General features: G+C 49.4%; 10 protein-coding genes across 10 annotated transcripts; 7 read left to right on the forward strand and 3 right to left on the reverse strand.

The window, feature by feature from the left end:
• Positions 1–47: 47 nt before the first annotated feature.
• LACBIDRAFT_331706 (uncharacterized protein) lies at positions 48–1,154 on the reverse strand (the record flags this gene model as incomplete). Its single annotated transcript, XM_001886115.1, has 4 exons — positions 48–101; positions 153–175; positions 653–921; positions 991–1,154. The coding sequence occupies 4 exons, from the start codon at positions 1,152–1,154 to the stop codon at positions 48–50; spliced, it is 510 nt and encodes a 169-aa protein (XP_001886150.1).
• Positions 1,155–2,809: 1,655 nt separating this feature from the next.
• LACBIDRAFT_331707 (uncharacterized protein) lies at positions 2,810–4,454 on the forward strand (the record flags this gene model as incomplete). Its single annotated transcript, XM_001886024.1, has 7 exons — positions 2,810–2,836; positions 2,901–2,996; positions 3,066–3,207; positions 3,644–3,768; positions 3,818–3,841; positions 3,919–4,184; positions 4,277–4,454. 7 exons carry the CDS (start codon positions 2,810–2,812, stop codon positions 4,452–4,454), a joined length of 858 nt encoding a protein of 285 aa, XP_001886059.1.
• A 3,197-nt stretch (positions 4,455–7,651) lies between these two features.
• LACBIDRAFT_307506 (uncharacterized protein) lies at positions 7,652–8,628 on the forward strand (the record flags this gene model as incomplete). Its single annotated transcript, XM_001886025.1, has 2 exons — positions 7,652–8,387; positions 8,450–8,628. 2 exons carry the CDS (start codon positions 7,652–7,654, stop codon positions 8,626–8,628), a joined length of 915 nt encoding a protein of 304 aa, XP_001886060.1.
• A 347-nt stretch (positions 8,629–8,975) lies between these two features.
• On the forward strand, positions 8,976–11,177 carry LACBIDRAFT_307507 (uncharacterized protein; the record flags this gene model as incomplete). Its single annotated transcript, XM_001886026.1, has 7 exons — positions 8,976–9,736; positions 9,799–10,094; positions 10,149–10,408; positions 10,468–10,603; positions 10,659–10,760; positions 10,809–10,862; positions 10,921–11,177. The coding sequence occupies 7 exons, from the start codon at positions 8,976–8,978 to the stop codon at positions 11,175–11,177; spliced, it is 1,866 nt and encodes a 621-aa protein (XP_001886061.1).
• Positions 11,178–11,240: 63 nt separating this feature from the next.
• Positions 11,241–12,021, forward strand: LACBIDRAFT_307508 (uncharacterized protein; the record flags this gene model as incomplete). The annotated part of the gene is made up of 4 exons (XM_001886027.1): positions 11,241–11,333; positions 11,395–11,499; positions 11,558–11,641; positions 11,722–12,021. 4 exons carry the CDS (start codon positions 11,241–11,243, stop codon positions 12,019–12,021), a joined length of 582 nt encoding a protein of 193 aa, XP_001886062.1.
• Positions 12,022–12,093: 72 nt separating this feature from the next.
• On the reverse strand, positions 12,094–13,248 carry LACBIDRAFT_331709 (uncharacterized protein; the record flags this gene model as incomplete). Its single annotated transcript, XM_001886116.1, has 1 exon — positions 12,094–13,248. One exon carries the CDS (start codon positions 13,246–13,248, stop codon positions 12,094–12,096), a length of 1,155 nt encoding a protein of 384 aa, XP_001886151.1.
• An 834-nt stretch (positions 13,249–14,082) lies between these two features.
• LACBIDRAFT_307509 (uncharacterized protein) lies at positions 14,083–14,569 on the forward strand (the record flags this gene model as incomplete). Its single annotated transcript, XM_001886028.1, has 2 exons — positions 14,083–14,315; positions 14,374–14,569. The coding sequence occupies 2 exons, from the start codon at positions 14,083–14,085 to the stop codon at positions 14,567–14,569; spliced, it is 429 nt and encodes a 142-aa protein (XP_001886063.1).
• Positions 14,570–15,875: 1,306 nt separating this feature from the next.
• Positions 15,876–17,671, forward strand: LACBIDRAFT_295311 (uncharacterized protein; the record flags this gene model as incomplete). Its single annotated transcript, XM_001886029.1, has 8 exons — positions 15,876–15,882; positions 15,935–16,111; positions 16,160–16,255; positions 16,309–16,414; positions 16,465–16,651; positions 16,700–16,978; positions 17,034–17,256; positions 17,316–17,671. 8 exons carry the CDS (start codon positions 15,876–15,878, stop codon positions 17,525–17,527), a joined length of 1,287 nt encoding a protein of 428 aa, XP_001886064.1. The 3' UTR covers positions 17,528–17,671.
• Positions 17,672–17,947: 276 nt separating this feature from the next.
• On the forward strand, positions 17,948–21,943 carry LACBIDRAFT_307512 (uncharacterized protein; the record flags this gene model as incomplete). Its single annotated transcript, XM_001886030.1, has 5 exons — positions 17,948–18,388; positions 18,436–18,584; positions 18,634–18,781; positions 18,831–18,887; positions 18,947–21,943. The coding sequence occupies 5 exons, from the start codon at positions 17,948–17,950 to the stop codon at positions 21,941–21,943; spliced, it is 3,792 nt and encodes a 1,263-aa protein (XP_001886065.1).
• Position 21,944: 1 nt separating this feature from the next.
• Positions 21,945–23,075, reverse strand: LACBIDRAFT_295313 (uncharacterized protein). Its single transcript, XM_001886117.1, has 3 exons — positions 23,041–23,075; positions 22,783–22,980; positions 21,945–22,720 (listed from the first exon to the last, which is right to left on the reverse strand). Exon 3 carries the CDS (start codon positions 22,629–22,631, stop codon positions 22,149–22,151), a length of 483 nt encoding a protein of 160 aa, XP_001886152.1. The 5' UTR covers positions 22,632–22,720; positions 22,783–22,980; positions 23,041–23,075; the 3' UTR covers positions 21,945–22,148.
• Between the last annotated feature and the right edge of the window lie 1,820 nt (positions 23,076–24,895).

The following is a 24,895-nucleotide window of genomic DNA, read 5'->3' on the forward strand; positions in this document are numbered from 1 at the left end:
AGAACGTGGCATGGGACGATGATGGAGCCCGGCTGGAATGAGATGGGTTATTTGTCCGAGTGGTACACATCTTTTCCTTCATTCTTGACACGATTGAAAGGCTAGCAGAGGGATACGACAGTGATAGCAAAGGACAGATATGAATGGCATACCTCGAGTGTTCCTAACGGACATGCTATGCAATTATGATACACAGCAAAACATTCACGTTGAGAATCTATCCTCCTTTTTCGCCATCCTGGGATACGTAGTAGGCAGGTAAAAGCCAACGCAAAAGAGGGATATAGAGCTTGGCGTGGTCGTGGCTCGAAGATCAGGGCTTGACGAGAGCCGTGCATGTTAAACGAATGCGGATGAAAAGGTGTAAGAGGAGAGAGGGTTTTGTAGGTTAGCCACAAGTGAAGGGAAAGAGGCCGTCTTCCAAGTCGAGAATCGTCAGTTGCCGGTCAGGCACCGAGATTTGAACTCGAAACATGAAAAGAGTGGGATGGTTTCCAAATCGAAGTTAGACTGCATCGCATATGCCATTTCCAGAGGATGGGCTAAGCAAAGAGGGCGTGAACTGGAAAATAATGTGATAATGATTGCTGGTGTGGAGACGACTTGAAATGGCGAGAGGGGGGGATTCAATGAATGGGCCAGTTTCCCATACAGGTTCGGGAGAGTTTGATGGGTGTGGAAGGGTAGTACTTGATGGAGTGAAGCCTGTGAAGGAATACTTTGATGACCACCAGACGACCTGTTTCTCTCGACGTCCAAAAGGCTTCGTTTGCAAAATATGTCCTGGTGAGCAACCCATTCTCGAAAAACGTCGATAACGAAAGGTTCCGTCCTTTAATCAACCAGGCTGAGCGCCTCATTCCAGGCGGCTTCATGCATCCAAACATATCTTCGCGGCCAGAGCAATAATAGAGGCAGCCTCTAGAACGAACTAATAAAGCGAGATGAGACACATAATGTGTTCAGCCCATTAGGCACCAGTGAACACACCTTCGATCACTAGGACTTCGGGGTGTCAACAAACAGATGAGGACGCCAATACCCTGTCGTTGACGTTGAGGATGCGAGACATCGGCAGGTGCATTGACAAGCATCTGGGATTCATGTAGCACGCTAACATCAGCGTTCTGACGGAGCCATGGACTAAAAGACATTCTCTCTGAGATGCTGCTTCCAACGTTTGTGAAGTCCTCAGCGGCTGACGAAACTGGTTATTCACTGGCCCAGACATCATTAACGCCGATCCAAGGACCAGCTTCAAACGATAGACTCTCCCAAAACTTTCTCAGTGGTCAACAGATGAGGGCCCTATGCTGGCCATGCGGGCTGCGACTACCACCCATGTTCGTCACGTGATAACGACGTCTGGGAGTCGGGATTGGGGATTGATGAGTCAAATCTTTTCATTTTCAACCGGTACACCTGCTGAAAATAGAGTATAACTGCAGCTTAATGTGATATAAGCTGCCGGCGTCATCCTCAAACGATGACAAATCGTCCTGGAACTGCAAAACATAATTGGTCCAACATTGCAACATGGACAAGAGAATGAAAACCCACGTTGACGACTCTCTCTCTCAAATCGTGTGATCCTAATGCTCCATTAATATGAAGCACAAAAGGATACAAAAGAGCTGCATAATTACTCACCAACGTAAAACGCCCGCGACTTCTGGACCGAAGCGCCTCTGAACTCAGGTAAGGACCTTACTCTCCCCGGACGGCTAGCCCTTGAGCGTGCGGATGATCGCCAAAGTGCACGATAACAGATAAACCCTTTTCGAAGAGTGTTGGTATGGTCCTGTACGTCTCGCCACTGTCAGTCGCCAGCAAGGCGATATAAAGTAGTCCTTCCTCCATATAAGTGGACCGGCTCGTTGGATTTCAAAGACAGCGGCTGTGTGCAGGTCATAGGTCCCTAGTCCTTGAGCACTTGTCACAAGTCGTCGTCTACAAGTGCCAATTGTGGTGATTGTTTCCGAATGATATAAGATCTCCGTCTGATCCTTCAAGTTGGGCGTTCTATGCAACAAAGAATGTGCAAGTTTCTCTAAGCTCTGGCCATTGGAAACCTGATAGATGCTCGTGCCACTCGGCTGCCTCCCCAAAAGGTCGAAGAGCTGAAAAAAGAATACTGAATATGAATTTCGCAGGAGACGACAGAGGAAACGCAGGTTGACGTCGGGAGTCGGTGTTCAAAATTGAAAATATCCGTCTGGGTCTGACCACATTCTGTACAGTTCCATTAAGTATCAGTACTCAGTCTCCAAGAAACCCGCATACTTCGTATCTAACACTGCATCCTCTCCCCAGTATCACGAATTCCTGCATTGGACGCCGATCCTTCTAAACGCTGTGTATCCATTTTAGCTGGTATGTGATCTGTCGATAACTTCGCCTGCAGATGAATAATTCTCATCAAGATGCCTCCCAATTCTCGCAATTTCTTGGCTTTCAATTGGATTCGAATGTTTGAGGTGGCGTTGTATACCGTAGAGAAGGGGTTCAGATCTGCGCCGTCTCAACACTGAAACAGACGCTTTATGAACCCGAAGGATTTCCGAGGGCCTCGCCGCCTCCGACCTCGTCGAGTTCCCGCGCACCATGTGCTATGGGCGCCTGCATCATACTTCTTGCTACTCATCATTGGCATGTCACCATTGCTGCACATGATCAACTGGCTTTGCTGCGAAAGCTACCGATGGATTTGCATGCTCAAACTACCGACTCAAGCCGGACCTTCCTGAACGCGGGTCTCCCATAAATGCAAACGTACATCAAGATCCAAGCTCTTATCATCTTTCTCCTCATGTCCATACGTGAAGCGGAGTCTGAGGTCAGCCTTGTCTTCTCTCTTTCTCGTTTTCCGAGCCTGACCGGTGACCTATTGCGTTGTGTAGCCTCTCTTTGGAAACGTCCGACTCATCTTAGACTCCATCTTTGCCATCTCACTAGGTCTTGCTTCTCCTGTCATTACTGGAGGTTTCACCAAGCAGGTCAATTTGACCCAAAGCAACTTCTTTTCCCGAAGATATGGATGAGTCATCGGGATTAGTTGCCCACAGTCCAAGATGGCTGGTGCGCACCTCGTTATGCTTGGAATCAATCAGGGGGTGGTTGAGAATGTGATGACGTGGCTCGGCAAACAATTGACGATGAGACACCCCAGACTGCCTTGGACAAGAATTCAAGATACATCCAACGGAAGTGAGTGTCTTCTTTGTGGAATCACGTTTCAATCTTGAACGCACCTTCTCGCGACCTTCAGATATGGATTGTGTTGAATGACAGAGCTTCGTGCAGGCTGGGAAAGCAGATGTCGTTCCTCTGCCTCCTGTACTCATCCACCATCGAGTTGCGCGTAGACGGGGAAAGTCGCCAGTACCAGAGGGCCCTTGTTGTGACGAAGCTCCCGCTGACGATGAGAGGTTAGCCGCTGCTCCTGCAAATAAACATAGGGTCCACCTTGCTCTCAAGCGCGCAGGGAAGCGGTAATTAATGTCGATTATAACATAATAACAATCATCATTCCGAAAGAAAAAGGAGAGAGTAAGAATGAGCTAAATACATCCTCTAAAGGATGCGTGCCCAGATTGTATTCTCATTAGTTTTCGTCTCGCCTTCGAAGATCCCTGCTGGTAAGAAAGGGATTGGAATAGAATTAGAAGTCGTAAGGCTTCCTCCCAACGGAGGAGGAGGAGGGAGGAGGGGTTCCCTGCAGCACAAAAAGGTCAAGGTTTGATCACTCTGAAGAAAAAGTCAAGCAAGGTGAGTGTATTTTAAAGGGGCAAGTACAATATAGTGAATAACTATTCAGGCATTACTCTGGGAGAGATGGTGGGTAGGTAAATGAGCGTGACAAGAAAAGAAGAATTGCGCATCTGTAAACCAATGTAGCTGATCTATCTTCAGAAGTAGCATAGTCCATTTATGAGTCTAGGAACGAGCGCGATGACGACTGAAGGCAGAAGAGCTCATGCTCTAAGAAACCAAAGTCAGCGCGCTGCCATCAGGGTGGACAGAAGATACCTTGAGAAACGCGAGTCTCATTTTGGAAGCTTCACAGGCACTGACAAATTGCGGGATACACCCTTTGGGTACATGGTCGCTGGCGACGTCGTCGTCAGGGTCCTCCTCGCTGACAGAGGCGCTCGGCTGCGCTCGAGATTAAACACCGAAGTACGGTAACGTATGACAGTCGGTGTGACAAACCTTTGCGGGGGAACTGGTGTACTGCAGGGCACTCAAATATGAGCAAGGCAAGAAAATTGAACAGATTGAGACGAGACGAACTTTGGCTTGTGGTGAAGTGTGATATTCTGCAAAATGTTGTCGCTGAGGATCGATACGTTTTCCCTGCGATGGTGCCAAGTGTGGCAGGCAAGCGACCGCCAACGCGAGCGACAAACATGGCTCTTTGGGAGGGCGAGGTTCAAGGATGTCGTTCAACATGAGAGCGACGAGAAAGGAAAAGAAAGAAAAAAAAGGAATACTGTAGGTTAGAGCCAGGCTGGCTATTAAAGAAACGTAATTAGGTTTGCCGTTTTCAGGTACACAAATGAGGCGGCTGAAACGCCAAACGGCGGAGGAGGGCGTCCATATCGAGAATAGGGTATTCCTCCATTAGGAAGAAGTAACCAAGTCTATCCATTGTTTTTGTGCGCATCGACAGTCCTCGGTTCCAGTATCCTGGATTTGCGCTTTCCACCTGTTTACAAAGGGTAAGACGCAACATTTCGACCCGTGCTGTATCTACTTACAGGATGTTATGGCACCCACGCTGCGGTGTGCAGGGAAGGGCGGGAGAAGATTGATGCACGCATTTATATGGCAGCTTGGATGGTCCACGGTGCACGTCCCTTCAAGTTCAACGAGGCCGACCATGGCCAGCACTAGGTGCCTGCTACCTTAACGACGATTATCCTCGTCAAAACTGCGGTGAATGGACACGCAAATTTGCTGTAGGGTGATTCTGCGCCGATCAACATGCTACACCAGATAAGTTATCTTCAGTATGGAATTTTTGCGAGAGAGAAAATCTAATCTCTTGACACACAGAAGGGGGGAAAAGAATCATTACGCCCCTAGACTCTCGAGGCTTGTTCGAGGTCTTCGTCGGGCCTTGAGCAGATTGGGGCACGTCAACACCGTATTCAACTACACCGATAGTGTATGTGGAAGCGCCTGTAGGCATTCGTGCGTATGGTTCACCAACCTCCTCGCTGTGAATTGCGCTTGGACCACTGGCGTGACGTGACCCGATGTCACAAACACAAGGTGGTGAGCTCAGGGCTCGCGTCTTGTTCTATTTCACCCATCCTACGCTCAATGCCAGTATAGATGCACCACAGAAACGGGGAAAGTAAGGCTGCCAGAGAAACACATCAGAACCAACAACAACGAGACGGCCAGAATACCGTCATCGCAACATTTCTCTGCCTGGCCTCTTCCGCCCGAATTCTGGCACCATCTCCAAAATTCCAGAGTGAGATGTTCGAATCCAACACGATGCAAAAGCGCAGTCGTGTGGCCGACATTCTCAAAGAACATAGAAATGTTTGTGAAAGGCTCACCATTCTACAAACTTGTTGCCGCCTTGACATGAGATACCGAAAGATAGATCAGCAGAGACGGCTACGGCATCTGCAGCTGAAATTTAGAGCCTTCGAGCACCAATTTCTCTGCACGCTTTTGAGAGACCCAGTCCTATTCCAGTCGGAATGCATTCCCGAAAATGCAGCCACAAGGACGAGCAGTTTCATGCTTTGATGATGCTGTTCTAGTGAAATTCTGGCGACCAACAAGCTATGCAGCAGAATTTAGGCTTCCGAGCAGTTGGAGTGCAGTAAGACATACCTGCAGGCTACCTGCAGGCCTACCCCGCCTGCCGGTTTACCACCCATCAACTGGTGTTCCTCCTACTAACCCCAATGTTAACTATCTCTTCTCAGCTGCGGCATTGACGCTTGAAGGATGGAATGTCGGTCGACATCGCACGGATCAGTGATGAAGCGTGTCACGGACGTCGAAAAGGCGAGTCAGTCACGAGTCCTCAATAACACCGTTGGACACGCTGAAATATTTGCATTACGTGGGCGGAGGGCGGGCGAATGGATATGACAGGATTGTGTTGTTGAAACGTTGATGTTTACGATCGTCCAGTGCGCTCAGCGGCGTTCCAAATAAATCGAAGAATATTACGGAATTTACGACTGGTTTCCCCACTCAAATTCCTTCAGCTACGATCGACGCCTAACAGCTCCTGCCACCTCTCTCTCCGATGCAAGTAAAAAAAATGTCAGCGTGGTGCGAAGGGCAGCCTAGCTCGCACCTCAGCCCCCTCCCGGGCAGTACTTTAGCGTCCCCAAATCCCAAACTTTGTTGTGGCGAAGTTTGAATCCGAGTGGCTTTCCCCAAAGATCGTATTTATCTGCTCCTGAATGAAGATTGCCCACCCTTTCTGACGGTCCTCTACATGGTTTCCCAACGGTTACCTCCCTCTTTCTTGCACACTCCACTCCGATATGCAAGGCGGGGTGGCATTTCTGCATGCCAGCGTCTTTGACTCCATTCCCGTCCGGATCCCCATACTTGTCTATAATATATAAACTTTTTACATTTTCAGATCTACCCAACTCCAAGTCGTTTTCAGGTGATAATCTGGTAATCCAGCCGGTCGCTCTTACCACCGAATGCAATCCCATTGCGAAAGCGTTTGTCGAGTTGGACGAAACTACCACTATTGTTTCTTCTCTGCAAAACAGTGTTACGGAGCACCGCTGTGGCCCCTAGGACTCTGCGTGATCTGAAGTGTTGAGGTTTTTCAGCCATTCAGTGACATCTGAGCACTCAAGTACGTCCTCAAGCCAACGATGCAAAAATGTCTCACCAGCATTTTGTTCGTTTTTTGCAACAGGAAGAAAGCTCTACTAACAGACGTACTATATTTTGCAGCGCAGCTGTCGATAAGTCGGAGTTTGAATTGATCTAGGACCTGTCCTACCATGGAGCCTTCTACAAGTCAATCGCCAGCTCCTGATACTGCAGCTAGAATGGCTATTCGACAACGGCCACAGGTCAAAGTAGCTCCGCATGGACCCCCATCCGACCTATCTTTGGTTAAGTTTCGGCACCCAGCTAATAATCGATGTTTTTTGAGGCTTCCCGCTTTTGACTGTTGTCCTCCCGACAACTTTGGTATACACTATGGAACCGCAATCACCGCATGTCGGATACTGGCCTGTAATGAGGATGGCTATCTCTCCACTTCTCGTGATCGCCATGCTAATGGACGCTTAAATGTTGACCTGGATTCAATTATACCCCCAGGGAAATACTACTACCATCTCAGTACCCAACAATCCGACCCGCTATACCCAATATGCTGTGATTTTCCTCTCTGGAAATTTCCGCACTTACAACTCCCCCCGGCCTGGCAGACCGAGCTCCTAAAACCTGTTTGGTCTTCAAATTCGATTGCAATAAGCGAAATTGTTAAAAGCCGAGACACCCAGTGTCTCATATCGGAATCGCGGGATTGCCTTACTATTGCCCATGTTGTCGGGAATAATGAGAAATGGGTACGCAAAATGCTTGTATTCGACGTAGGTTTGTCGCCAATCTGACTTGTCATCAGCTGGTTCAAAATAATATGAACGTCTATCTAACTGGCAACCAATACTCGATCACCAACAGCCTCAGCAACCTCTTCACTCTTCGGTGGGACTTGCGCCTGGGCCTATTTGATCAGGCGGCATTTGTTATCGTCCCAAAACTTGGTAAACTCGTTGTTCATTTCCTCATACCCACTCAAAGTGCCGAACGATATCACAACGTTCAATTCGATCTCAAAAACTCATTGTCTCATGAAGCCCTCTATGCTCGTTTCGCGTGGGCGTTGATGGACATTGTCAAGGGCTCCACGGTGGCTCTCAAGAAAGACTTTAGATTTCTGACGGCCTCAGGCACTGATGATAGAGCCGACGATAGTGACGGAGACGAAGACGGTGGTTGGGACGAAGGCGGTGGTGCAGACGAATACGATAGTGGTGGAGGAGAAGAAGGCGGCGGACGCAGTGGTGGCGGACGCGGCGGTGGTAGAGGCGGACGCGGTGGTGTAAAACGCAAACGCGAGTATGAAAACGAAGACGACGAAATCCATGATGATATGGGTACCACGTCCGATCCAGGTAGCGGTCGACGGAGAAGCGGCAGTCACGTTACATCTGATGCTTGTCCGCGAGAAGGTAGAGCCTGGCCAACATCACACCTTCCAGAGTTGTATGCTGATGTTATTGAGCCAGATGGTAGCCAGCTGTTGCTTGACAGTGAAGCTCGAGAACTTGAAGAGGACATGAAGAAAGCAAGTCGCACCCTTCCTTTCTTCGGTAAGTATTTCACATGGGATGTATGCAAATCCGCGTTGACGACCTTGACATAACAATCATAGTGGATCCCAATGTCAAGGTGCCCGCTGATTACTATGAAGAGATTACTTGGTACCCAGGGAGCGCGATTGTTGAGAGAAGAAAACAAGCTTATCTTGATGCCCATCCGCAGATCAGGGCCCACAGTGATCAACTTTTACCTGCGGACTATAACCTTTCCGATGATGAGAATTTGGTGTAATATTACAACTTCAATAACTGTTTGCTACTTTTTGGGCGTCAGTTCAGTGACCGGCGGTTGACAAGCGAGATGTCCAGCACCGATGTCCAAGCCGATGCGTTCAGTAAGTCAGCAAGAAGGGACAACTATAGACCCAGTTAACTTTCAGGTTCAGTAACCTAAAGCAATAATCGTGTCGCATGAGGGGCCAGACACCTCAAGAAGAAGCGAACGATACTCAGATGCTATGTGCAGAAATAAGATAAGATAAGGTTTCTACCTTTTTTGACCATAAACCACAACATCCTTCAAGACGTCCTCTCATATTTATTCATGAAACCGCGTTTTCTTCGTGTTTTCTCAGGACGATGACTCGACAACTTCGGCCGCGTACGAGCAGGCCGAGCTATGCCTTCATGGCAGGTTTTGACGACATAGAAGACGAGGCTGGCTCGTCGACTCTTGCTGCCGAGGAAGAGGGTTCTAGTGGAAGTGATTTTGCCCTCGACGAACCACAAGCTGCCAATCCAGAAGACTTGGAAGACGACGACGAAGATGCAGAAGGTGATGTAGTCGATGAAGACGTACTCGAAGTTGAGACGACTGTCGTGTCTCCCACCGGTGCCTCGACCCCCAACTACCAGCTTGCGGACAACTTCGCGCCGTCTGACATTGAAGTAGTGCCACCGCCGAAAGTCAAAGGGAAAGGAAAGGCCAAAGCTGGCTCAACTATAAAATCTGTCGGCGGTCCTGGTACGAACCTCGTCCGTTCATCCAAGCGGCAGATGTATGTTCTTCCGGCTCCAAGCGTCCATCACCGACACCGAGCGGTGCCTCTGTTTTCTCGTTCCGGACGCGTGGAAAGGTTTACTGTGCGACCGCCTCTCTTTGGATCTGCGCCTGTCGTCTTGACGAATAGCTTCACCCAAAGCCCGAAGGTTACGGATAGGGTGAACAAGTCCTGGGGTTACAACGTCGGCTCCGGACCTCTCTGGGAAATGGTGGAGGACCGTGGGTGGTACAAGGAGGCTGTGACGACCGGGAACGACGTTGATAGCGAGGCGAAGAGGCGGCCGCGGGTATGGGCAGACCTGTGCGTGAAGAATGGGTGGAGAGTTTTGAGCGAGAGGTGAGCGCTACGTACTTTCAAAAGCCAGATTTTCTAACTCTGGAACTTTGGATACTTTTCAGTGATGCAGCTCCTTATGTACCAACCGATGATACTACCACTGATGAAGGCAATCTTAAATCGCCTCCACCAGTACATTGCTACTTTGGCCACATTACGTCTCAAACGCTTGTCGAGATGAACATGCTAGAATCCCATCCCATGTGTTGGTCACCCGCTTCTTCCTTGTTCCGGAGTGATCGTTTATTTGTTTCCCTCGCAGCAAAATTCCTACCAGAGAGCAAAGCGCACATTTTCAACGCGGGTGCCCCGGTCTGGGGTCTTGATTGGTGCCCAATCCACGTCGAAGATCGTGCTGGTAAGTAGACATTACAGGTTTTCTTCGTTATTGATTGAACCTTCTCTTCTGAAGCACGCTCGTATAAGCAATACCTTGCAGTTGCGCCTTTCCCGTCACGTTCACATTTGCCAGACATCGGAACAAAGGTACCAAGACCTGCCTACGCATGCATTCAGATCTGGTCTCTGGCCCCTACCAGACCTATACCAGCTAACCGCGCTGCGGCGATGAAAAACAATGATCCCGGCATTATGAAATGCGAAATGATCATCTGCGTAGACGCTGGTCCAGCTCATGAGATCAAATGGTGCCCCCTTGCGTCTCATGACTCTGTAACGTTTACCCTCTGCTTTTTTGTGATTAGATGATTGAACCTGTTGCAAATCTTCAGATTTCGGAGTCAAAACGACCACGAAAGTTGGGCATTCTTGCTGGTACCTTTGAGGATGGTTCCCTCTCTATCTACAGCGTGCCCCAACCTGAGGACGTAAGGAGCCCTGATCACGACCCGTCGAAGCCTGTTTGCAGTATGTTTTCCCCAAATCGGTGACCTTTTGAAATTGACTTGGTCCCATGTCACAGTCAGCCTGCCTGAGCCTATCATTCGGATCGAACTTGAAGAAACATCATGCTGGACCTTTGACTGGGCCAACAGCGAACTAGTGGCTATTGGCACCACTAATGGTCCGTCGTGCCTGCCTATAACAGCCTTACGCTGACAATTCAATGCAGGCATCATTGCGGTCTATGACCTTGGACCCTCCCTCAAATCTTGGACATCCCCAGGTGTGCCTTCTCGTCATTGTTTACCATTGCGCCTGCTAACTTATTGACCCTATCACAGATTCTGAAACAATCACCGATATACTTCCTACACACTACCTCACTGTTCACCAATCTGCGATCCATGCCTTGGCTTGGATACAGGCTCCGCCATGCTGGCCATCTGGTGCCCCGCGCGTTGATGGAGACCCCACGGTTATAGCTAGCGGTGGGTATGATGGTATGGAGTGCATGACGGACATCCGTGAAGGGCACGGGTCCGTCATGAACAGGACTAGGGGCAAGCACATTTCTGGAACTTTCTTCAGGCGATGCTGATAGTATATCATAGATGTGATAAACGCATTGGCGTTTTCGCCTTTCGCTGGTGGTCCAATCACCATGGATCATGAGAATACTGTGAAAGCGTACTCCGCGTCGCCGAGTATGCTGGGTAGGGGACATTCATTGCTGGAGCCTCAAGGTCCTGTGTGGGTGCGTACCTGATTTAAGCTTCTAAATGACACAGAACGAGTGAGGCTAATTGTTGTGATAGAGCGTCGACGCATCTCAGTATCATCCCCAGCTGGCGGTTGGCGCTGCTGACGGATCCTGTTCTACCACGAACACGCTGAGATCAACACGAAGGGGTGGCTCTGTGGTATGTTCCCTCATTGGATCTATTCATCGAGACTCGTTGAATTGGTGTCCTCCAACAGCCCTTCTTTGTACATAAGCTCTACCAAATGGACTACAGTCGTAACACAAAAGAGTATCGCATGCTAGATAGATTTCTTCCCCAAGTAAGTAGCATACGACCAAGACGACCACTTCAATCTGTATCGCTAACTATGTCCACAGGAAACATTCGACAGGCCAACAGTCACCCGAGCAGCGAACAACAAATCAAAAGGTGGTACCTCCAACGTTAACGCTAATCCTCCTGGTACGGGCGCATGGCCGCGAGAGGTTGGCGTCCATCGCGTATCATGGAATAGTGGAAACGGACTTGCAGCGTCAGGCCTGCTCGCGTCAGCTACTGCTTCGGGGATTTGTAGAGTCGATGTGCTTTGGGGGAGATGGATCAAAGACAAGCTACCTTATGGAGGCATTGAGCAGATTAGGGGAGAGTCAGATGGTGACGGTGATGCTATGGACGTTGATTCAGAAGCGTCGGACGTAGTTTCGAGTTAGATAATGTTCTTCTCGTTGTTTTCTTGCACGTATAGATGCCGAAAGTTGGTCGGTGAATATGTCAATCCTCTGGGAGTGCGCGAATGACAGCAGCAGCGTGTGTCCGTTGATCACCCCTCACATAAGCTTGTATCTTGTCAGTCGGGAGCCCTACGAAGGGCGAAGGAAGCTGGACCTCTATCCTCGCAGCTGGTGGTGCCCCCTTGATCTCTTGCAAGACTTCAACTTTGCTTCCTTGCTGACCAGCTGTGATCATAACCGTGACCCAAATACGTGGCTGGCCTTTGGGCATTGGCCTCAGCCCATCCAGGACCACTCTAGAGGATACATTGCGGATCTCGGCCGTATGGTTCCCTAGCACCAGTTCCACAGCGACGCGGGACTGATTGTCGCGTGCAGTGGTGAGGAGGACGCTTTGGCCTATTGGGAGGCAATCATGACCGGGCACAATTTGAAATGGAGTGCCATCGGCAGTGAGGATGGAGATAGGACTGGGTGCCATAGGCATGCCGATGGTCATTCCCATACTTGTAGGGCTAGGGTCATCGGGTTCACGGAGCTCCTCAGCATGAGCAAATGCGTACGCAGCAGCATAACGTGCGAGGTCAGCGCCACATGCGTGAAACATGGGGCAAGGGATGGTGATGTGTGACAAGGCCACGCGTGCAGTCTTACGGTCTATGTCGAGGAAGACTACCCTGGAAAGCTTGCAGTTCTGGAGCAACATCCATGCTATGACCTGACCAATGAGCTCTACTAGAGAGCGGAAAGAACTTCCGGAGACGGTGTGGGTTCGGATAGGATGTTGGATCCGTTGGGACCCTTGATGGCGAATATTCAGGAGCCGCGCGGTGAAACTCGTTGGTGTTGCCTCGATGAATAAAAAAATCCCCGTGTTGAGGAGCTCCGTCAGCGTCATCCCCGCTATGTAGGCGTCGATGTGGTCGAAAACGAAGCGGCTGTTGATCCCCTCGGCCTTCACTGTGGCTTCAATGAGGTACCTCTCACGGGCATTCAATTGCGTTGGCAGTGTGAGGACCGTGAGTTCACTGGGATGGGCGCTGAAGAGAGCCGCGAGCGACGTGGATAGCGACGTCGACACCATCACATGAAGAGGTTCGTTTCCTGAGCTCTCGAAAGAGCCGTCTTTTGAGGAGATGCAGTGGAGGTCTATACCCGACTTTGAGATACAAAGACCAGAGAGCAAGTTCGACATGGTGGTAGATAAGGAGATTGAGCCACGGCTCTTTTTACTCATTTCGGCCATTCAGGCGATTTGTAGGACAATCCCCTATCAGCGCAATCCCCGAGCCGTTCAGCGCTCAGCGCTCAGAGACATCTGACCTGTCAGTATTCTTGTTCTCGTTTTCTGCAATACTGGGGCGACGAATACTCCTTCGATGGGGGACGATTCGGTGAGGGAGTTAGGTGTCGAGCTGTTGTCGAACGGATCTTGTGTGGATCCGCTCCGAGTTCAGCAGGAAGCAGGTTCTTTCAGTTGTGGTAAATAAACGTGGAGCCGTCCTGAGCCATTAAGTAGACATATTGGCCTGTCCGGGTCCCTGGTCTGCTCGCGTCTGCCTCCAGCCGATAACGGATAAGATAGGAGACTTCTTGGAAACTTCGCAATGCAAGTTCCTTGGAAAATGTTCATCGTTGGTTATAACATTCCAGGCGCATTCGCCAACATAGATGCCTACCTTCTAGTTTTGCGGACGATGCCTCGATACTTGTGAAATAGAGGCGCTCGTGCGTGTCACTCTCTTTCTTGTTGAGTGATCCGAATCACACGGAACGTCCAACCATTCCGCTTGTTTGTCTGTATAAACAAGTCGCTTTGTGAGCACTGAGTCCCATGTGCGCATCGTTCAACTCAAAGCAAGGTATCCCCACATAGTCCATTGCATACCTACCTAATGACATTGTCTTCCAGATGTATAAACGCCTTGTCTCTGTGTTACTTCTGCTCGGCTCGCTCGGTACTCACTGCGTAAACGCTGTCACTTGCGGTGGTTTTCCCCCGGCGAAATTGGAACATTGCGTGGTTCTTATGAACAGGTATCTCGGAGATGTATCAGTGGCACCTATCCGTAATGGATATGCGGTCATTGAATTCGCCACCTGTGCTATTACGACCAGGCCAGCTTCTGGCCAGGTACCGGTTACAAATGACTACTTGGCCCGGCGGGGTAAAAGTACCTTCAATGATTGTGAAAGTATTTCTATCTCTGGGTCTATTCCGGACCCGAAATGGCCCAGGGTCTGTATGCTTAATACCGACGCGTGCGTGTTTTTTCTCTTTCTGAGGCGCGAATGAGTACTAAATAATCTTTTAGGATAGATTGGTGTTAGATGGGAAGAAGGGATGTGAGGGGCTGACTCCTAGTGAATTACGATATCCAAGACGACTTGCAACGACATTCTACCAGCTACAGCATCATTCTCGGATCGTCCTCTATTTATTTGCTATGGCTCGTCGTTATAGTACGGGTACCAATCTATACCATCACTATAATTTCCGGAAATATAAAGATTGAAGGAGCAACTTTTAGTTTGCTTTCAAATATATCAGCCCCATCGACACTACGGCTCTCGTTCTGGGCGTCTAGTATGCCAACCCGCTAACGTTCAAGTTCAACCAAATTTCAACATTCAACAGAACTTCAACCTTTGTCTTCCCCTGGTTCCATAAGCGTTCTCTTTTGGAGGTCTATAGTCTATAAGGTCTACTGCTATGTTCTAAGCCCCTTCGGCGTTCACGAGTTTCGAAGTTTTGAGCAGGTGCATTGTGGCCAATTACCGGCGCGACGATTATTATCCTAGTCGAATTTCATCTGTCAATTCCATTTCTCGCTTTGCACAATAATATCGAAGAATAATGTATTCTTGATCCATTCTCTATCACGAACTTCGTCTCCACAATGTCTACCTCATCAGCAACAAGTAAGGTAGGATAAGCATCGATCCCTTGAGAAGAACACCTCGGGGGGAATGTTTCGCTTTCAAATCGCAACCTTTACCCGAAAGTGATCGCAACTGGCTTCGTAGTTGGACCTTGAGGATTAGTGTAAACCCGTGGTTCCGACGCTGCGGATTGGGCAACACACACAGGCATCGGCGTAAAGATAAAGTTGACGCGCAGTAGCTCAACACGCCATGAGCTACTAGCTAGGATGACTCTGACGGAGGCTCGGACGATTTTGGCGGAGGTTCTGTGGGAGGAACGCCCCATTCCGGTACACCTTTTGGCCGCGGAATCCGTCGGGGTTCCCATTCTTCCTCAGCTTGGGCACTCAGTCTCTGCAACGTCTCGCTTAGTATACAACCAAAAAGTGTATGAACGTTGGATTGGCGTACGAAGTATTCTTCGCGTATATCGAACTTCTTGCGATTCTTGTCCAGCTTGAGTTCCTGTTCCTTCGTTACCTGGGCCAACGACATAAGCGATACCTTTCAAGAAGAAGTGAAAACAAACATACATTCTTGACTTTCTGGTCATGCAGATCGTACCGAGTTTGAGTGACCGTGCTGAGGCCATATGACGCGGCAACCATGAGAAGAACGAATGGGACACCAAAGAGAGCTGGGTATCTTCTGACGGTTTGGTTCAATGAGCTAGGTTTCACAGGTCTTGAAGGGAACACGGCCATCCTTGGGCTTTCGACGAGTCCGTGGTGGTGGTTGATGATCAGGAGGACCGTCGGCATCGGCCGAAAGTCCCGATCTCCAAGTTTTCATAGCAATCCGATCACTCTCCTACCAACCACGAGCTACAAGAGGCGTTGTTGGAGCGTTCCACAGTCGTTCACTGAGAACGATACCGCTGTTTTACTCGGACAGACTATGAGTGGTGAGTGCTCATAAAGGATTATCACAGTCACTATCTAATCTTTCCCTGACAGTAACCGTCGTGTTAGGCAGTCAGTGGGGAGATGAGGGGAAAGGAAAACTGGTCGACATCCTTGCTGCTGATATTGATGTGTGCGCAAGATGCGCTGGAGGCAACAATGCTGGACATACCATCATCGTTCCTATCGATGGCGTTTTGAAAACCTTTGCTTTCCATCTATTACCCAGCGGTACGTTCCACTTTCATTGAATGAAATTACTCTTTATCACGTTGATAGGGCTCGTGAACCCTCGCTGTACCGGCTTGATTGGGTCTGGGCTCGTCGTCCACGTTCCATCTTTCTTTGCTGAGCTTGACGCTCTGGAAGCGCAGGGTGAGTGCTCGATGATCCTTTTGGTTTTTATTCATTATTGAAGTCATATACAGGGCTGGATTGCTCCAACCGTCTCTTTATATCCGATCGCGCTCATCTGGTGTTCGATTTCCATCAGATTGTCGATGGGCTGAAGGAGGTAGAGCTTGGGGGCAAGAGGTACGGTAACCCTACTTTTTTAATGTCTGATGTTGAAGTATACAATGTAGCATTGGCACCACGAAGCGAGGTATCGGTCCAGCTTACTCCGGCAAAGCTTCACGGTCAGGATTACGCGTTCACCACCTCTTCGACCACGAGACCTTTGCCGAGAAATTCCGAAAGCTCGTAGAAGGCCGGTATAAGCGCTACGGCCACTTTGAGTACGATACAGAAGGAGAGATTGAACGATACAAGGTGATTCTGACCACCTACATATGCAAAGCCCACGTCTGACATTTACAGAAACTCGCAGAACGACTGCGGCCATATGTCGTAGATAGTGTCGCCTACATCCACAAAGCCATCACATCTGGGAAAAAGGTTCTTGTGGAAGGAGCCAACGCTTTGATGCTCGACCTTGACTTCGGAACCTACCCTTACGTCACCTCTTCGTCAACTACGATTGGCGGTGTCTGCACCGGTCTCGGTATACCCCCCAAGATGATTGGGCGCACCATTGGCGTTGTCAAAGCTTACACCACACGTGTCGGTGGAGGGCCATTCCCCGCCGAACAGCTCAACGTACGTGTCTAACACCTGTTGGAGTGTGGAAATAACTAATCTGTTGGCATTACAGGACATTGGCGTTCACCTACAAGAGGTAGGCAGGGAATATGGTACTACGACCGGCAGGCGAAGACGCTGTGGTTGGCTCGACCTCGTCGTGCTCCGCCACTCAAGCATGATAAACGGCTACGACAGTCTCAACTTGACGAAACTTGATGTCCTCGATCAGCTTCCTGAAATTAAGGTTGCGACGCGGTACCTGGTGGATGGAAAGGAACTGGAAGGATTCCCAGGTCAGGTGCTCAGCTCACTTCCCCAATTTCACTCGCTGATACCCTTTTTTTCCACGCAGCCGACCTGGAATTGCTTGCGAACGTGGATGTAGAGTACGTTACCCTGCCTGGGTGGCAGAGCTCGATCGAGAACATTACAACTTACGACGACCTGCCGGAGAACTGCAAGGGATACATTAAATTCATAGAAGATTCGTTAAACGTCCCTATAGAGTGGATTGGTGTTGGACCCGCGAGGAAGAGTATGGTGAGGAAGGAACTCAAGCAATAATGAAAAGGCAGTTTAATAGAAGCCTCGTCTATCAAATATATTGTAAATTATCTCGGTACAGTTATGCAGTATCTATACATGTATCTTGGGAGCACACCAAAGCGTTTGAAAGAAGAGGAATATCCGGTACTTGTGTACCCAATTATTTTGGTTGTTTTCCGATTTGATCAAAGATTTGCAAGTCCCTGAATCGATGAGCGCTCATCCTCATTCCTTGAATCATATTCTCATGCAACAACGCGTCCTGGTCCTCTGGATGCCGCCGCGTTCCTTGACCACCGCTTGACACCAGTAAAGACCTGACGCTGTTCAAATCCCCGAAAATCCTATTATCATCAAGCTACTTGAAGTTGAACTGTGGATTCTTCGGCGAAGAAACTTTAGAAGGAGGGAACACGACGGAGAAACGTTTCGATTAATATGGGGAGATTTCCAAGGCGTAACGACCCATATCCTTGTGGGGCCGTGATCTTCTATGGGAGATCAGGGCAAAAGACTCAGCAGATGGTGTCCATCCCAATTCCCGATAGCACTTCCAAGAGGGCTTCGAACACTTATTCGGACACTGATTCCTCAAAGACATTGGGAAGTGTCGATTCAGGAACTTTGGTCACTACATCGACTTCTGGATCTTTGAAAACAGATTCACAACCTGGCTCTCCCCCCAATGATGTCCCCCCCACACTCGCGTCAATGGTCTCAGCTCAAACTGACTCTGCTGCTACCAATGGCCACGATACCATCGTAGCCAATTCGGCGACCATGCTTTCGCTTCTGGCCGAAGTCTCCGACCTCTTCTCCAACGTTCCGTACGTGAAGGTTGTAGCTGGAGTCGTGAAACAAATCATTGATATTTCAAATGTATTTTCTTTCTTCTTCAGCTTTATTTTCGCTTATACAAGTCATAGCAAGTCCGCACCAACCAGGAGAGGTGCAAAGAGCTGGTGGAAAAGGTGATGAGCTACTCTCGCGTTGTTTTCACTGCGTTGCTCGCGACGCAGAAGGATTCTTCGACCGGGCTCGACGACCTTAAGGAGGATTTATTGCAGATAGCTAGGTGAAGTTCATCAATCATGCCTCCTCAATCTATTATAACGATATGACAGTGTTTTGGAGGCGATATATACAGGCCTCGCTTCCTTTTCAAATCAGACGATGCTTTCCCGTTTAGATCGCCTCATTAACCGCGACGCCGTTGCGGGTAACATGATGGTTCAAGACCGTAGATTGGATACCGCTATCACCTCTTTTCAAGTAAATCAATTCTCGTACTCTGATGAGAAGGGTACTAACGTCCTCGCAGTTGAAGTCTTCTATTGTGTTACGCACTACGAAAATCGCAGAGGGTGTATCAAACGAGGTGATCCCCTTTTCAATGTTCAGATTCTGCAACACAGCTTTAACCCCGTTTGATTACAGGAACGGTTCAAGCCACAGTCGCTGGATGTCCCCCGTCCGCGTTTAACAAGGCTTCGATCCAAGCCACAGATTATGTTTGGTCGTGACCATGAGATTGAGACGCTTGTAGCTGCCGTTTTGAAGCATGACTACTCAGATGATATCAATCATCTGACGAGAATAGCCATATTGGGAGCCGGAGGTATAGGCAAGACATCGCTAGCCCTCTCTGTCCTGCACGACGCAAGAGTTCAAACCAAGTATGGGGATGCCAGAGTCTTCGTCTCATGCGAAGCAGCATCGTCCCCTGATCGGCTTGTCAATGAACTGGCAGTTGCGTTACAGATAAAGACAGAGGATGTAACAGACCTACTTTTGGACGCCATTCTTCGACATTTAGCTCTGAATCCATGTATCCTTGTCCTTGACAATTTCGAGACATGTTGGGACCCCCCAGAATATCGGTCGGATGTCGAGCTCATGCTCAACGAAATCACTGCGATTTCGCATGTCGTAGTCATGATTACCTTGCGTGGATCGCAACGCCCAGCCGGAGTTGAGTGGTCCAACCTCATGCCCCCGCTACAGCCAGTAGATCTGGATTCTGCATCTTCTATCTTCCACACCATCTCGCAGAAACTGGACTCTCATGCGGTCAACCTTATGAAAGCTGTTGACTGCGTGCCGTTGGCAGTGACCCTCTTAGCCAATCTAGCGGCGGTCGACGGGGAAACGACGGAGGCACTATGGGCGCGCTGGACAGAGGAGAGCACGGCGATGGTGGAAGGCGGCCAAGATCGACTCTCAAGCCTCGAGGCATCTGTTCGGTTGTCCCTCTCTAGTCCAAGATTGAACAAGGACCCTGATGCGCTTTCGTTCCTCAGCGTTCTCGCTTGCCTTCCTGACGGAATGTCGAGCTGGGCACTGCATGCGTGTGAGAGGGGCCTTCCTAGTGTCGTCAGGGTGAAGAAGGCGGTATCAACTTTGCGCCAGAATTCGCTAGTATTCGAGGATCCCGATCATCGTATCCGAATTCTTAGCCCCATTAGATTATATGTCTGTGCTCACCATCCACCATCTTTCGAAGCACGCTCTTTCCTGCAGGACGTCTTCATTGGGCTTGCATCTCAGGGAACTTCATACGGCGATGCCAGCATCCGTAAACGTTTCAGTGAGGAGACAAGTAACGTCGAGACCATGCTCATTGACGCATTAAAGTCCGGCAGGCCTTTGGATAAAACGGTGGAGGCGGTCCTAAGCTTTAGCCATTTTGCCTACACTTCTGGATTGGGCACTTCGGGAGCGATATCCGTTGCAGTAGACCGTTTAGCTGAGTCGCAAGTCATCGGTAAAACCGTTACTCCTCTTACTTCCCCGGGACTACCGGTGAACCTATCAAAACCGAATCTGCTTCCACGGGTGAAGCTCTTCAAATTTTTGACGAAACCTGCCATGTCGCCTCCAACTGTGGTAAACCCGGCGGCAGTGGATCTCACCTTGAAGCTCCGTGGGGATTGTCTGGGATGTTGGGGACAACTCGCGAGTAGGAAATCTTGTTTCCTTCAAGCCGAGGAGAAGTTCACGCTTGCTGTGAAGCTACATCTTGAAGCTGGAGACGTATCTGGGCAAGCGTATGACCTTCACAATCTCGGTTGTCTGTTGTTGAGAGACAAGTCCAAGCTGGACCAGTCGAAGGCCCAGTTTGAGCGGGCCATGGGGCTTCACGACCAGATTGGGGATAAATCAGGCAAAGCCTATGACCTCATAGGTGTGGGTCGTGTTTTCCTGGAAAGATATGAGTACGCCAATGCACAAACGGCGATTTCGGATGCTTTACAAATTTTCGATGATATTGACGATGAAGTTGGTCGTGCGTTTGCATTCAATAGCATGGGAATCGTAATGCAGGTGTCCTGCAACGCCGTCAAGGCCCACCATTTCTTCACACAAGCTCTTAGGATCAATTCGGACATGGGCGACACTGTCGGCCAGGCAGAGAGTTTAGCTGGATTGGCCTGCAGCCTTTTGCTGCGTTCACAATTTGCCGAAGCCAAAGTCGCGGTAGACAAGGCACTCGCCCTCAGAGCGCCACATATCAATCCAGACCACCTTCATCTTCTCGGAAGGGTTTTAATCGCACTTGCTCAATATGATGAAGCCGAGAAGGTTTTAACCCTCTCAAAGGATCTTCATGAGGAAGTGGGCAACGTCTTGGGCTATTCTGATGACAATTTGTATCTGGCAGACATCTCCTTGTGGCGGGGTCAACGTGAAGTGGCGGAAAACTTTAAAAATGATGCGAAGTATGGATATGAACAGGAGGACAATCTGGTCGGACTGGCGGACACCCTTGTGCTCGATGGGGTTCTGCACTTGCGAAAGCCTGATCTGCCAGCAGCGCAAGACTCTTTCCAAGAGGCACTGAAACTCTACGTCCAGATGTGCTGCCCCCTTGGGCAAGCGATCGGCTTATACCACCTGGGTCTCTATTTTCTCCGTGTTGCAAATTTTGAACATGCGGTGGAGAGCTTCCAAGAGGCTCTTCGTTTGCATACACAAACCGGCAATATACAAGGGCAGGCGGCCGATTTGAACAAAATTTCCGAGGTTTATCTGCAGCAGGGCTCCATTCAGGAAGCATTGACCAGAATATCTGACGCACTGGCAATGCATATACAAATCGGAGATGTCGCTGGACAAGGAGACGATGTTTACATTCAAGCGGGCATATTCTTGCAGGAGTCAAGGTTTGACGATGCCGAGAAAACAATACGGAAAGCCCTGGACTTGCACACGCAAGTTGGTGATGTTTATGGGCAGGCCAGAGACAGGGCGACGTTGGGCTCTATTTTATCGTGGCAATTTAGAAAAGGACGTGACTCTTGGAATTCACAGGATGAGGAACACGCCATCGAGGCTATTGCAGAGGCGATGCAATTGTTTAGACGTGCTGGTGCGCACGGAGAACAGCAAGAGTGTTACGATGAGTTACTTGACACTTACGATTATTGGTACTAGGCACTTCGAATGTATCTTTTGGGACAAAGTTCGTCACCAAGGATGAATCCTGCGACTGTGCTGGAAATGTAGAAATATTGCCATACCCTATAAATATCTAATCCACCCATTACTGTCCTTGAAATTATTTAGCATCTGCTCCGACATCCACGGTATAGATCTGGTAACTAACTAAAGAGCTCGAAATAGAAAAACGAAGGAGAAATTAATATGCGATTCCAATTTGCTTGTTTCCGTACTCGGACCAGCGATTGAGGACGGCATCTTCAATGAAATGGGCCACGTCTTTCCTCGACACTGTCCACCCAATAACATGGCCTTCTCCAGCCCGATAGGGTATTTTTTCGCCCTCCTTTCTCTTATCTGCTAAGCAGTCGCCGTCTGTCAATCCTGCGGCTCTCAACACTATCGCATCCTTCAATGTCCCCGGAGCAGGAAGACCCTCGGTGTCCCTCCACTCTTTACTGCCCATAATCTCTTCGCCAGGCTCTCCGTCAACCTCGGTATTCCACTCCCATCCGGCGCAATGATAAATGAGGCGCTCCATGCCAAGTTTGTCGCGCAGAGGCTGGGCGATAAGCCACCCGTAAAGAATCTTCAAAAGGAAGGGTACATGTGCAATCGATGAGCGACTGACGCCTGCGGTGGAGAGGACGATGACTTTGGGAAGTGGGGGTGTTTTGGGCATTGTGGTTAGAATGTTGAGCAGGGCTTGCGTTACGAGGTTTGGAGGAGTGATTTGGAAGCCTTTGAGGATGTTGAAGGTGGGTTTTCCGGCTTATAGGAGTTTATGATTAGCCGCAGTGAGGGAGATTCAAAGAAGGAGTTGGATTGCGTACTGTAGCCGAGGGTGAAGAGGAGAAGGTCAATGGGTCGTTCAGAGGATGCTTCTGCCCAGAGACGCTTGATGTCCTCTTGGACTAGGGCATCCCCCTTTACGAGACGTGCCTTTCCAGACTTGACGTATGTTTGGATCGCTTCGTTTTCGTCAAAGACAGCTGGGTTGCGTAGAAGGAAAGTCACTGTTGAGCCGCCCCCTAGTATTGGCGCACAAATGATCAGACGAAATGGTACCACAAAGTCATTAAACGGCTCACCGAGAAATCTGAGAGCAGAATGGTAGCCTATGTGACGAGAGCCACCAATAGAAAGTACGTTTAGGGCCATGAGAGGATAGACTGCTGAAGACTTGGCGCCCTCCGATAACGAAGATCGTTCTTTTATCTGTTTTTACCACAGCATCATTTGCAATGGTACACATCAGCCGCAGTAACATATGGGCAGTGCCACGTTCCTTTTTTTTCTGACGTGTTCGAGACAGGAAGGAGGAGGAGACACGCGTGTTCTCGGTTACAACGTCACTGACGGCAACTCCGGTACTTTCTGTCCACCCAATGTCCACCAGTCACCGGTCATGGCGCAGTACTCAGTCGTGACCAGCCAGGACCAGCCTCAAGGCATCTAGGGACTTACGCGTTTCTGACTAGACCTTAGGTTGTTTCTTGATACCAATCTAGTGATTTTCGATGAAAAACCTGGTGCGAAGCCGAGGTACCAGCCGCGAAGCTTTATTATTCCTTTTTACCGATGCGAACAGATCAAGTACTTACTGATTTTTAGGGGGATCGGCAGCCAAACCCGACACCGATTCTTCAAGCACACGCAGCCCACAAGTTTCAATGCCAAAAACTTGAAGCTTGAAGTCTCGGGGCCGTCTCGCAAATCTCTTCCTGGATTGGTTTCAGTGCGTCTCCGCCTCTGCAAATTTCTTCGGCTGGCTCTACTATTCTCCAACCTCTACTTTGTAAACGATTCTTTCAGGTATCTCCGACTCTTTTCAGTGACGTTCTTGGGTCGTGAATTGCAAATCATTGACATTCCGAATACCTGAGGGCCGATATACGTCATGTTTCCTTTTCGCCCTCACCTGTACTGTAGCAAGTTCAGGACCGGTGTGGGAAACTCGTCGAAAAGTACTCCGGTGTTGTTTTCGGTGGTGATTGCTGGGGTCGCAAAAGACTTCATCGTCCAATCAACTCATTGCAGATCAGAGAGATTTGTTGCAGATTGCTAGGTGGGTTTCTAACAATGTATCCCTCCTCCTCAACTAATTATGACAGTAAGATTTTAGGGCGCCAAATGTCTTATAATCAATCTCGCGTCCTTGTCGGCGTCGACGTCGACCTCCCGTTTTCATCGCGTCATTAACGGTGAAGCCGCAACTCATGTTTCGACGTGACGAAAGGATCCACACGCTTGTTTTAGCTACCGATTTGGACCATGATTCCGAGTACCCGGCAATCTCTGACAGGGGTAAATATCCGTTTTAGGACCCGGTGGTATCGGAAAGACTTTTTTTGTTGTTTCTGTGCTGCACAACACTAGCATTGAGGACGAATGAATTTTCTTCCAGCAGCATCTTCCCCTTACCGGCTCGCCGACGGGCTAGCAGTCGCACTCCAGATGAATACATCGCTGGGTCTATGTACATTCATCTGCGCGTTCGGACAATCCTGCAGCCTGACGGATAGTTGTTGCACACAGTCGGTTAGTAGGCCTGATAGGCCTGATAGTGACTTCCCAGTCATGTGAATGAGATCGCGTCCCTCGTGACCTCAACGCGGTCAACTGATTTCTACCGAGTGTTCCTCAGAGGCGTGAGGGGGGTTAAGGAGGGGGGTTAAGGAGGGTATTTCAGGAAGGACTTGGGATGAGTCTGCCATAAAGTTGCGCAGAAGACTCGGAGTTGAGAGATAATGTACATGATGTTGTTACACTTCTAGTCTAAACGTCCACAGCACTTTGATTGTGTATTCAAGTTGAAGTCAGGCCTCCTCTTCGACATGACGATCCGCACCACCACCCCGCCTGCGTGTACCCCTTTCCCTCCTCTCCGGCTCCTCACCCTGCACAGAAACAGCACTCAAGCTCGTCCCCATCTCATCCACCCTC

This window comes from Laccaria bicolor, genomic scaffold, assembly GCF_000143565.1.
Source record: "Laccaria bicolor S238N-H82 LACBIscaffold_35 genomic scaffold, whole genome shotgun sequence".
NCBI classification, from domain to species: domain Eukaryota; kingdom Fungi; phylum Basidiomycota; class Agaricomycetes; order Agaricales; family Hydnangiaceae; genus Laccaria; species Laccaria bicolor.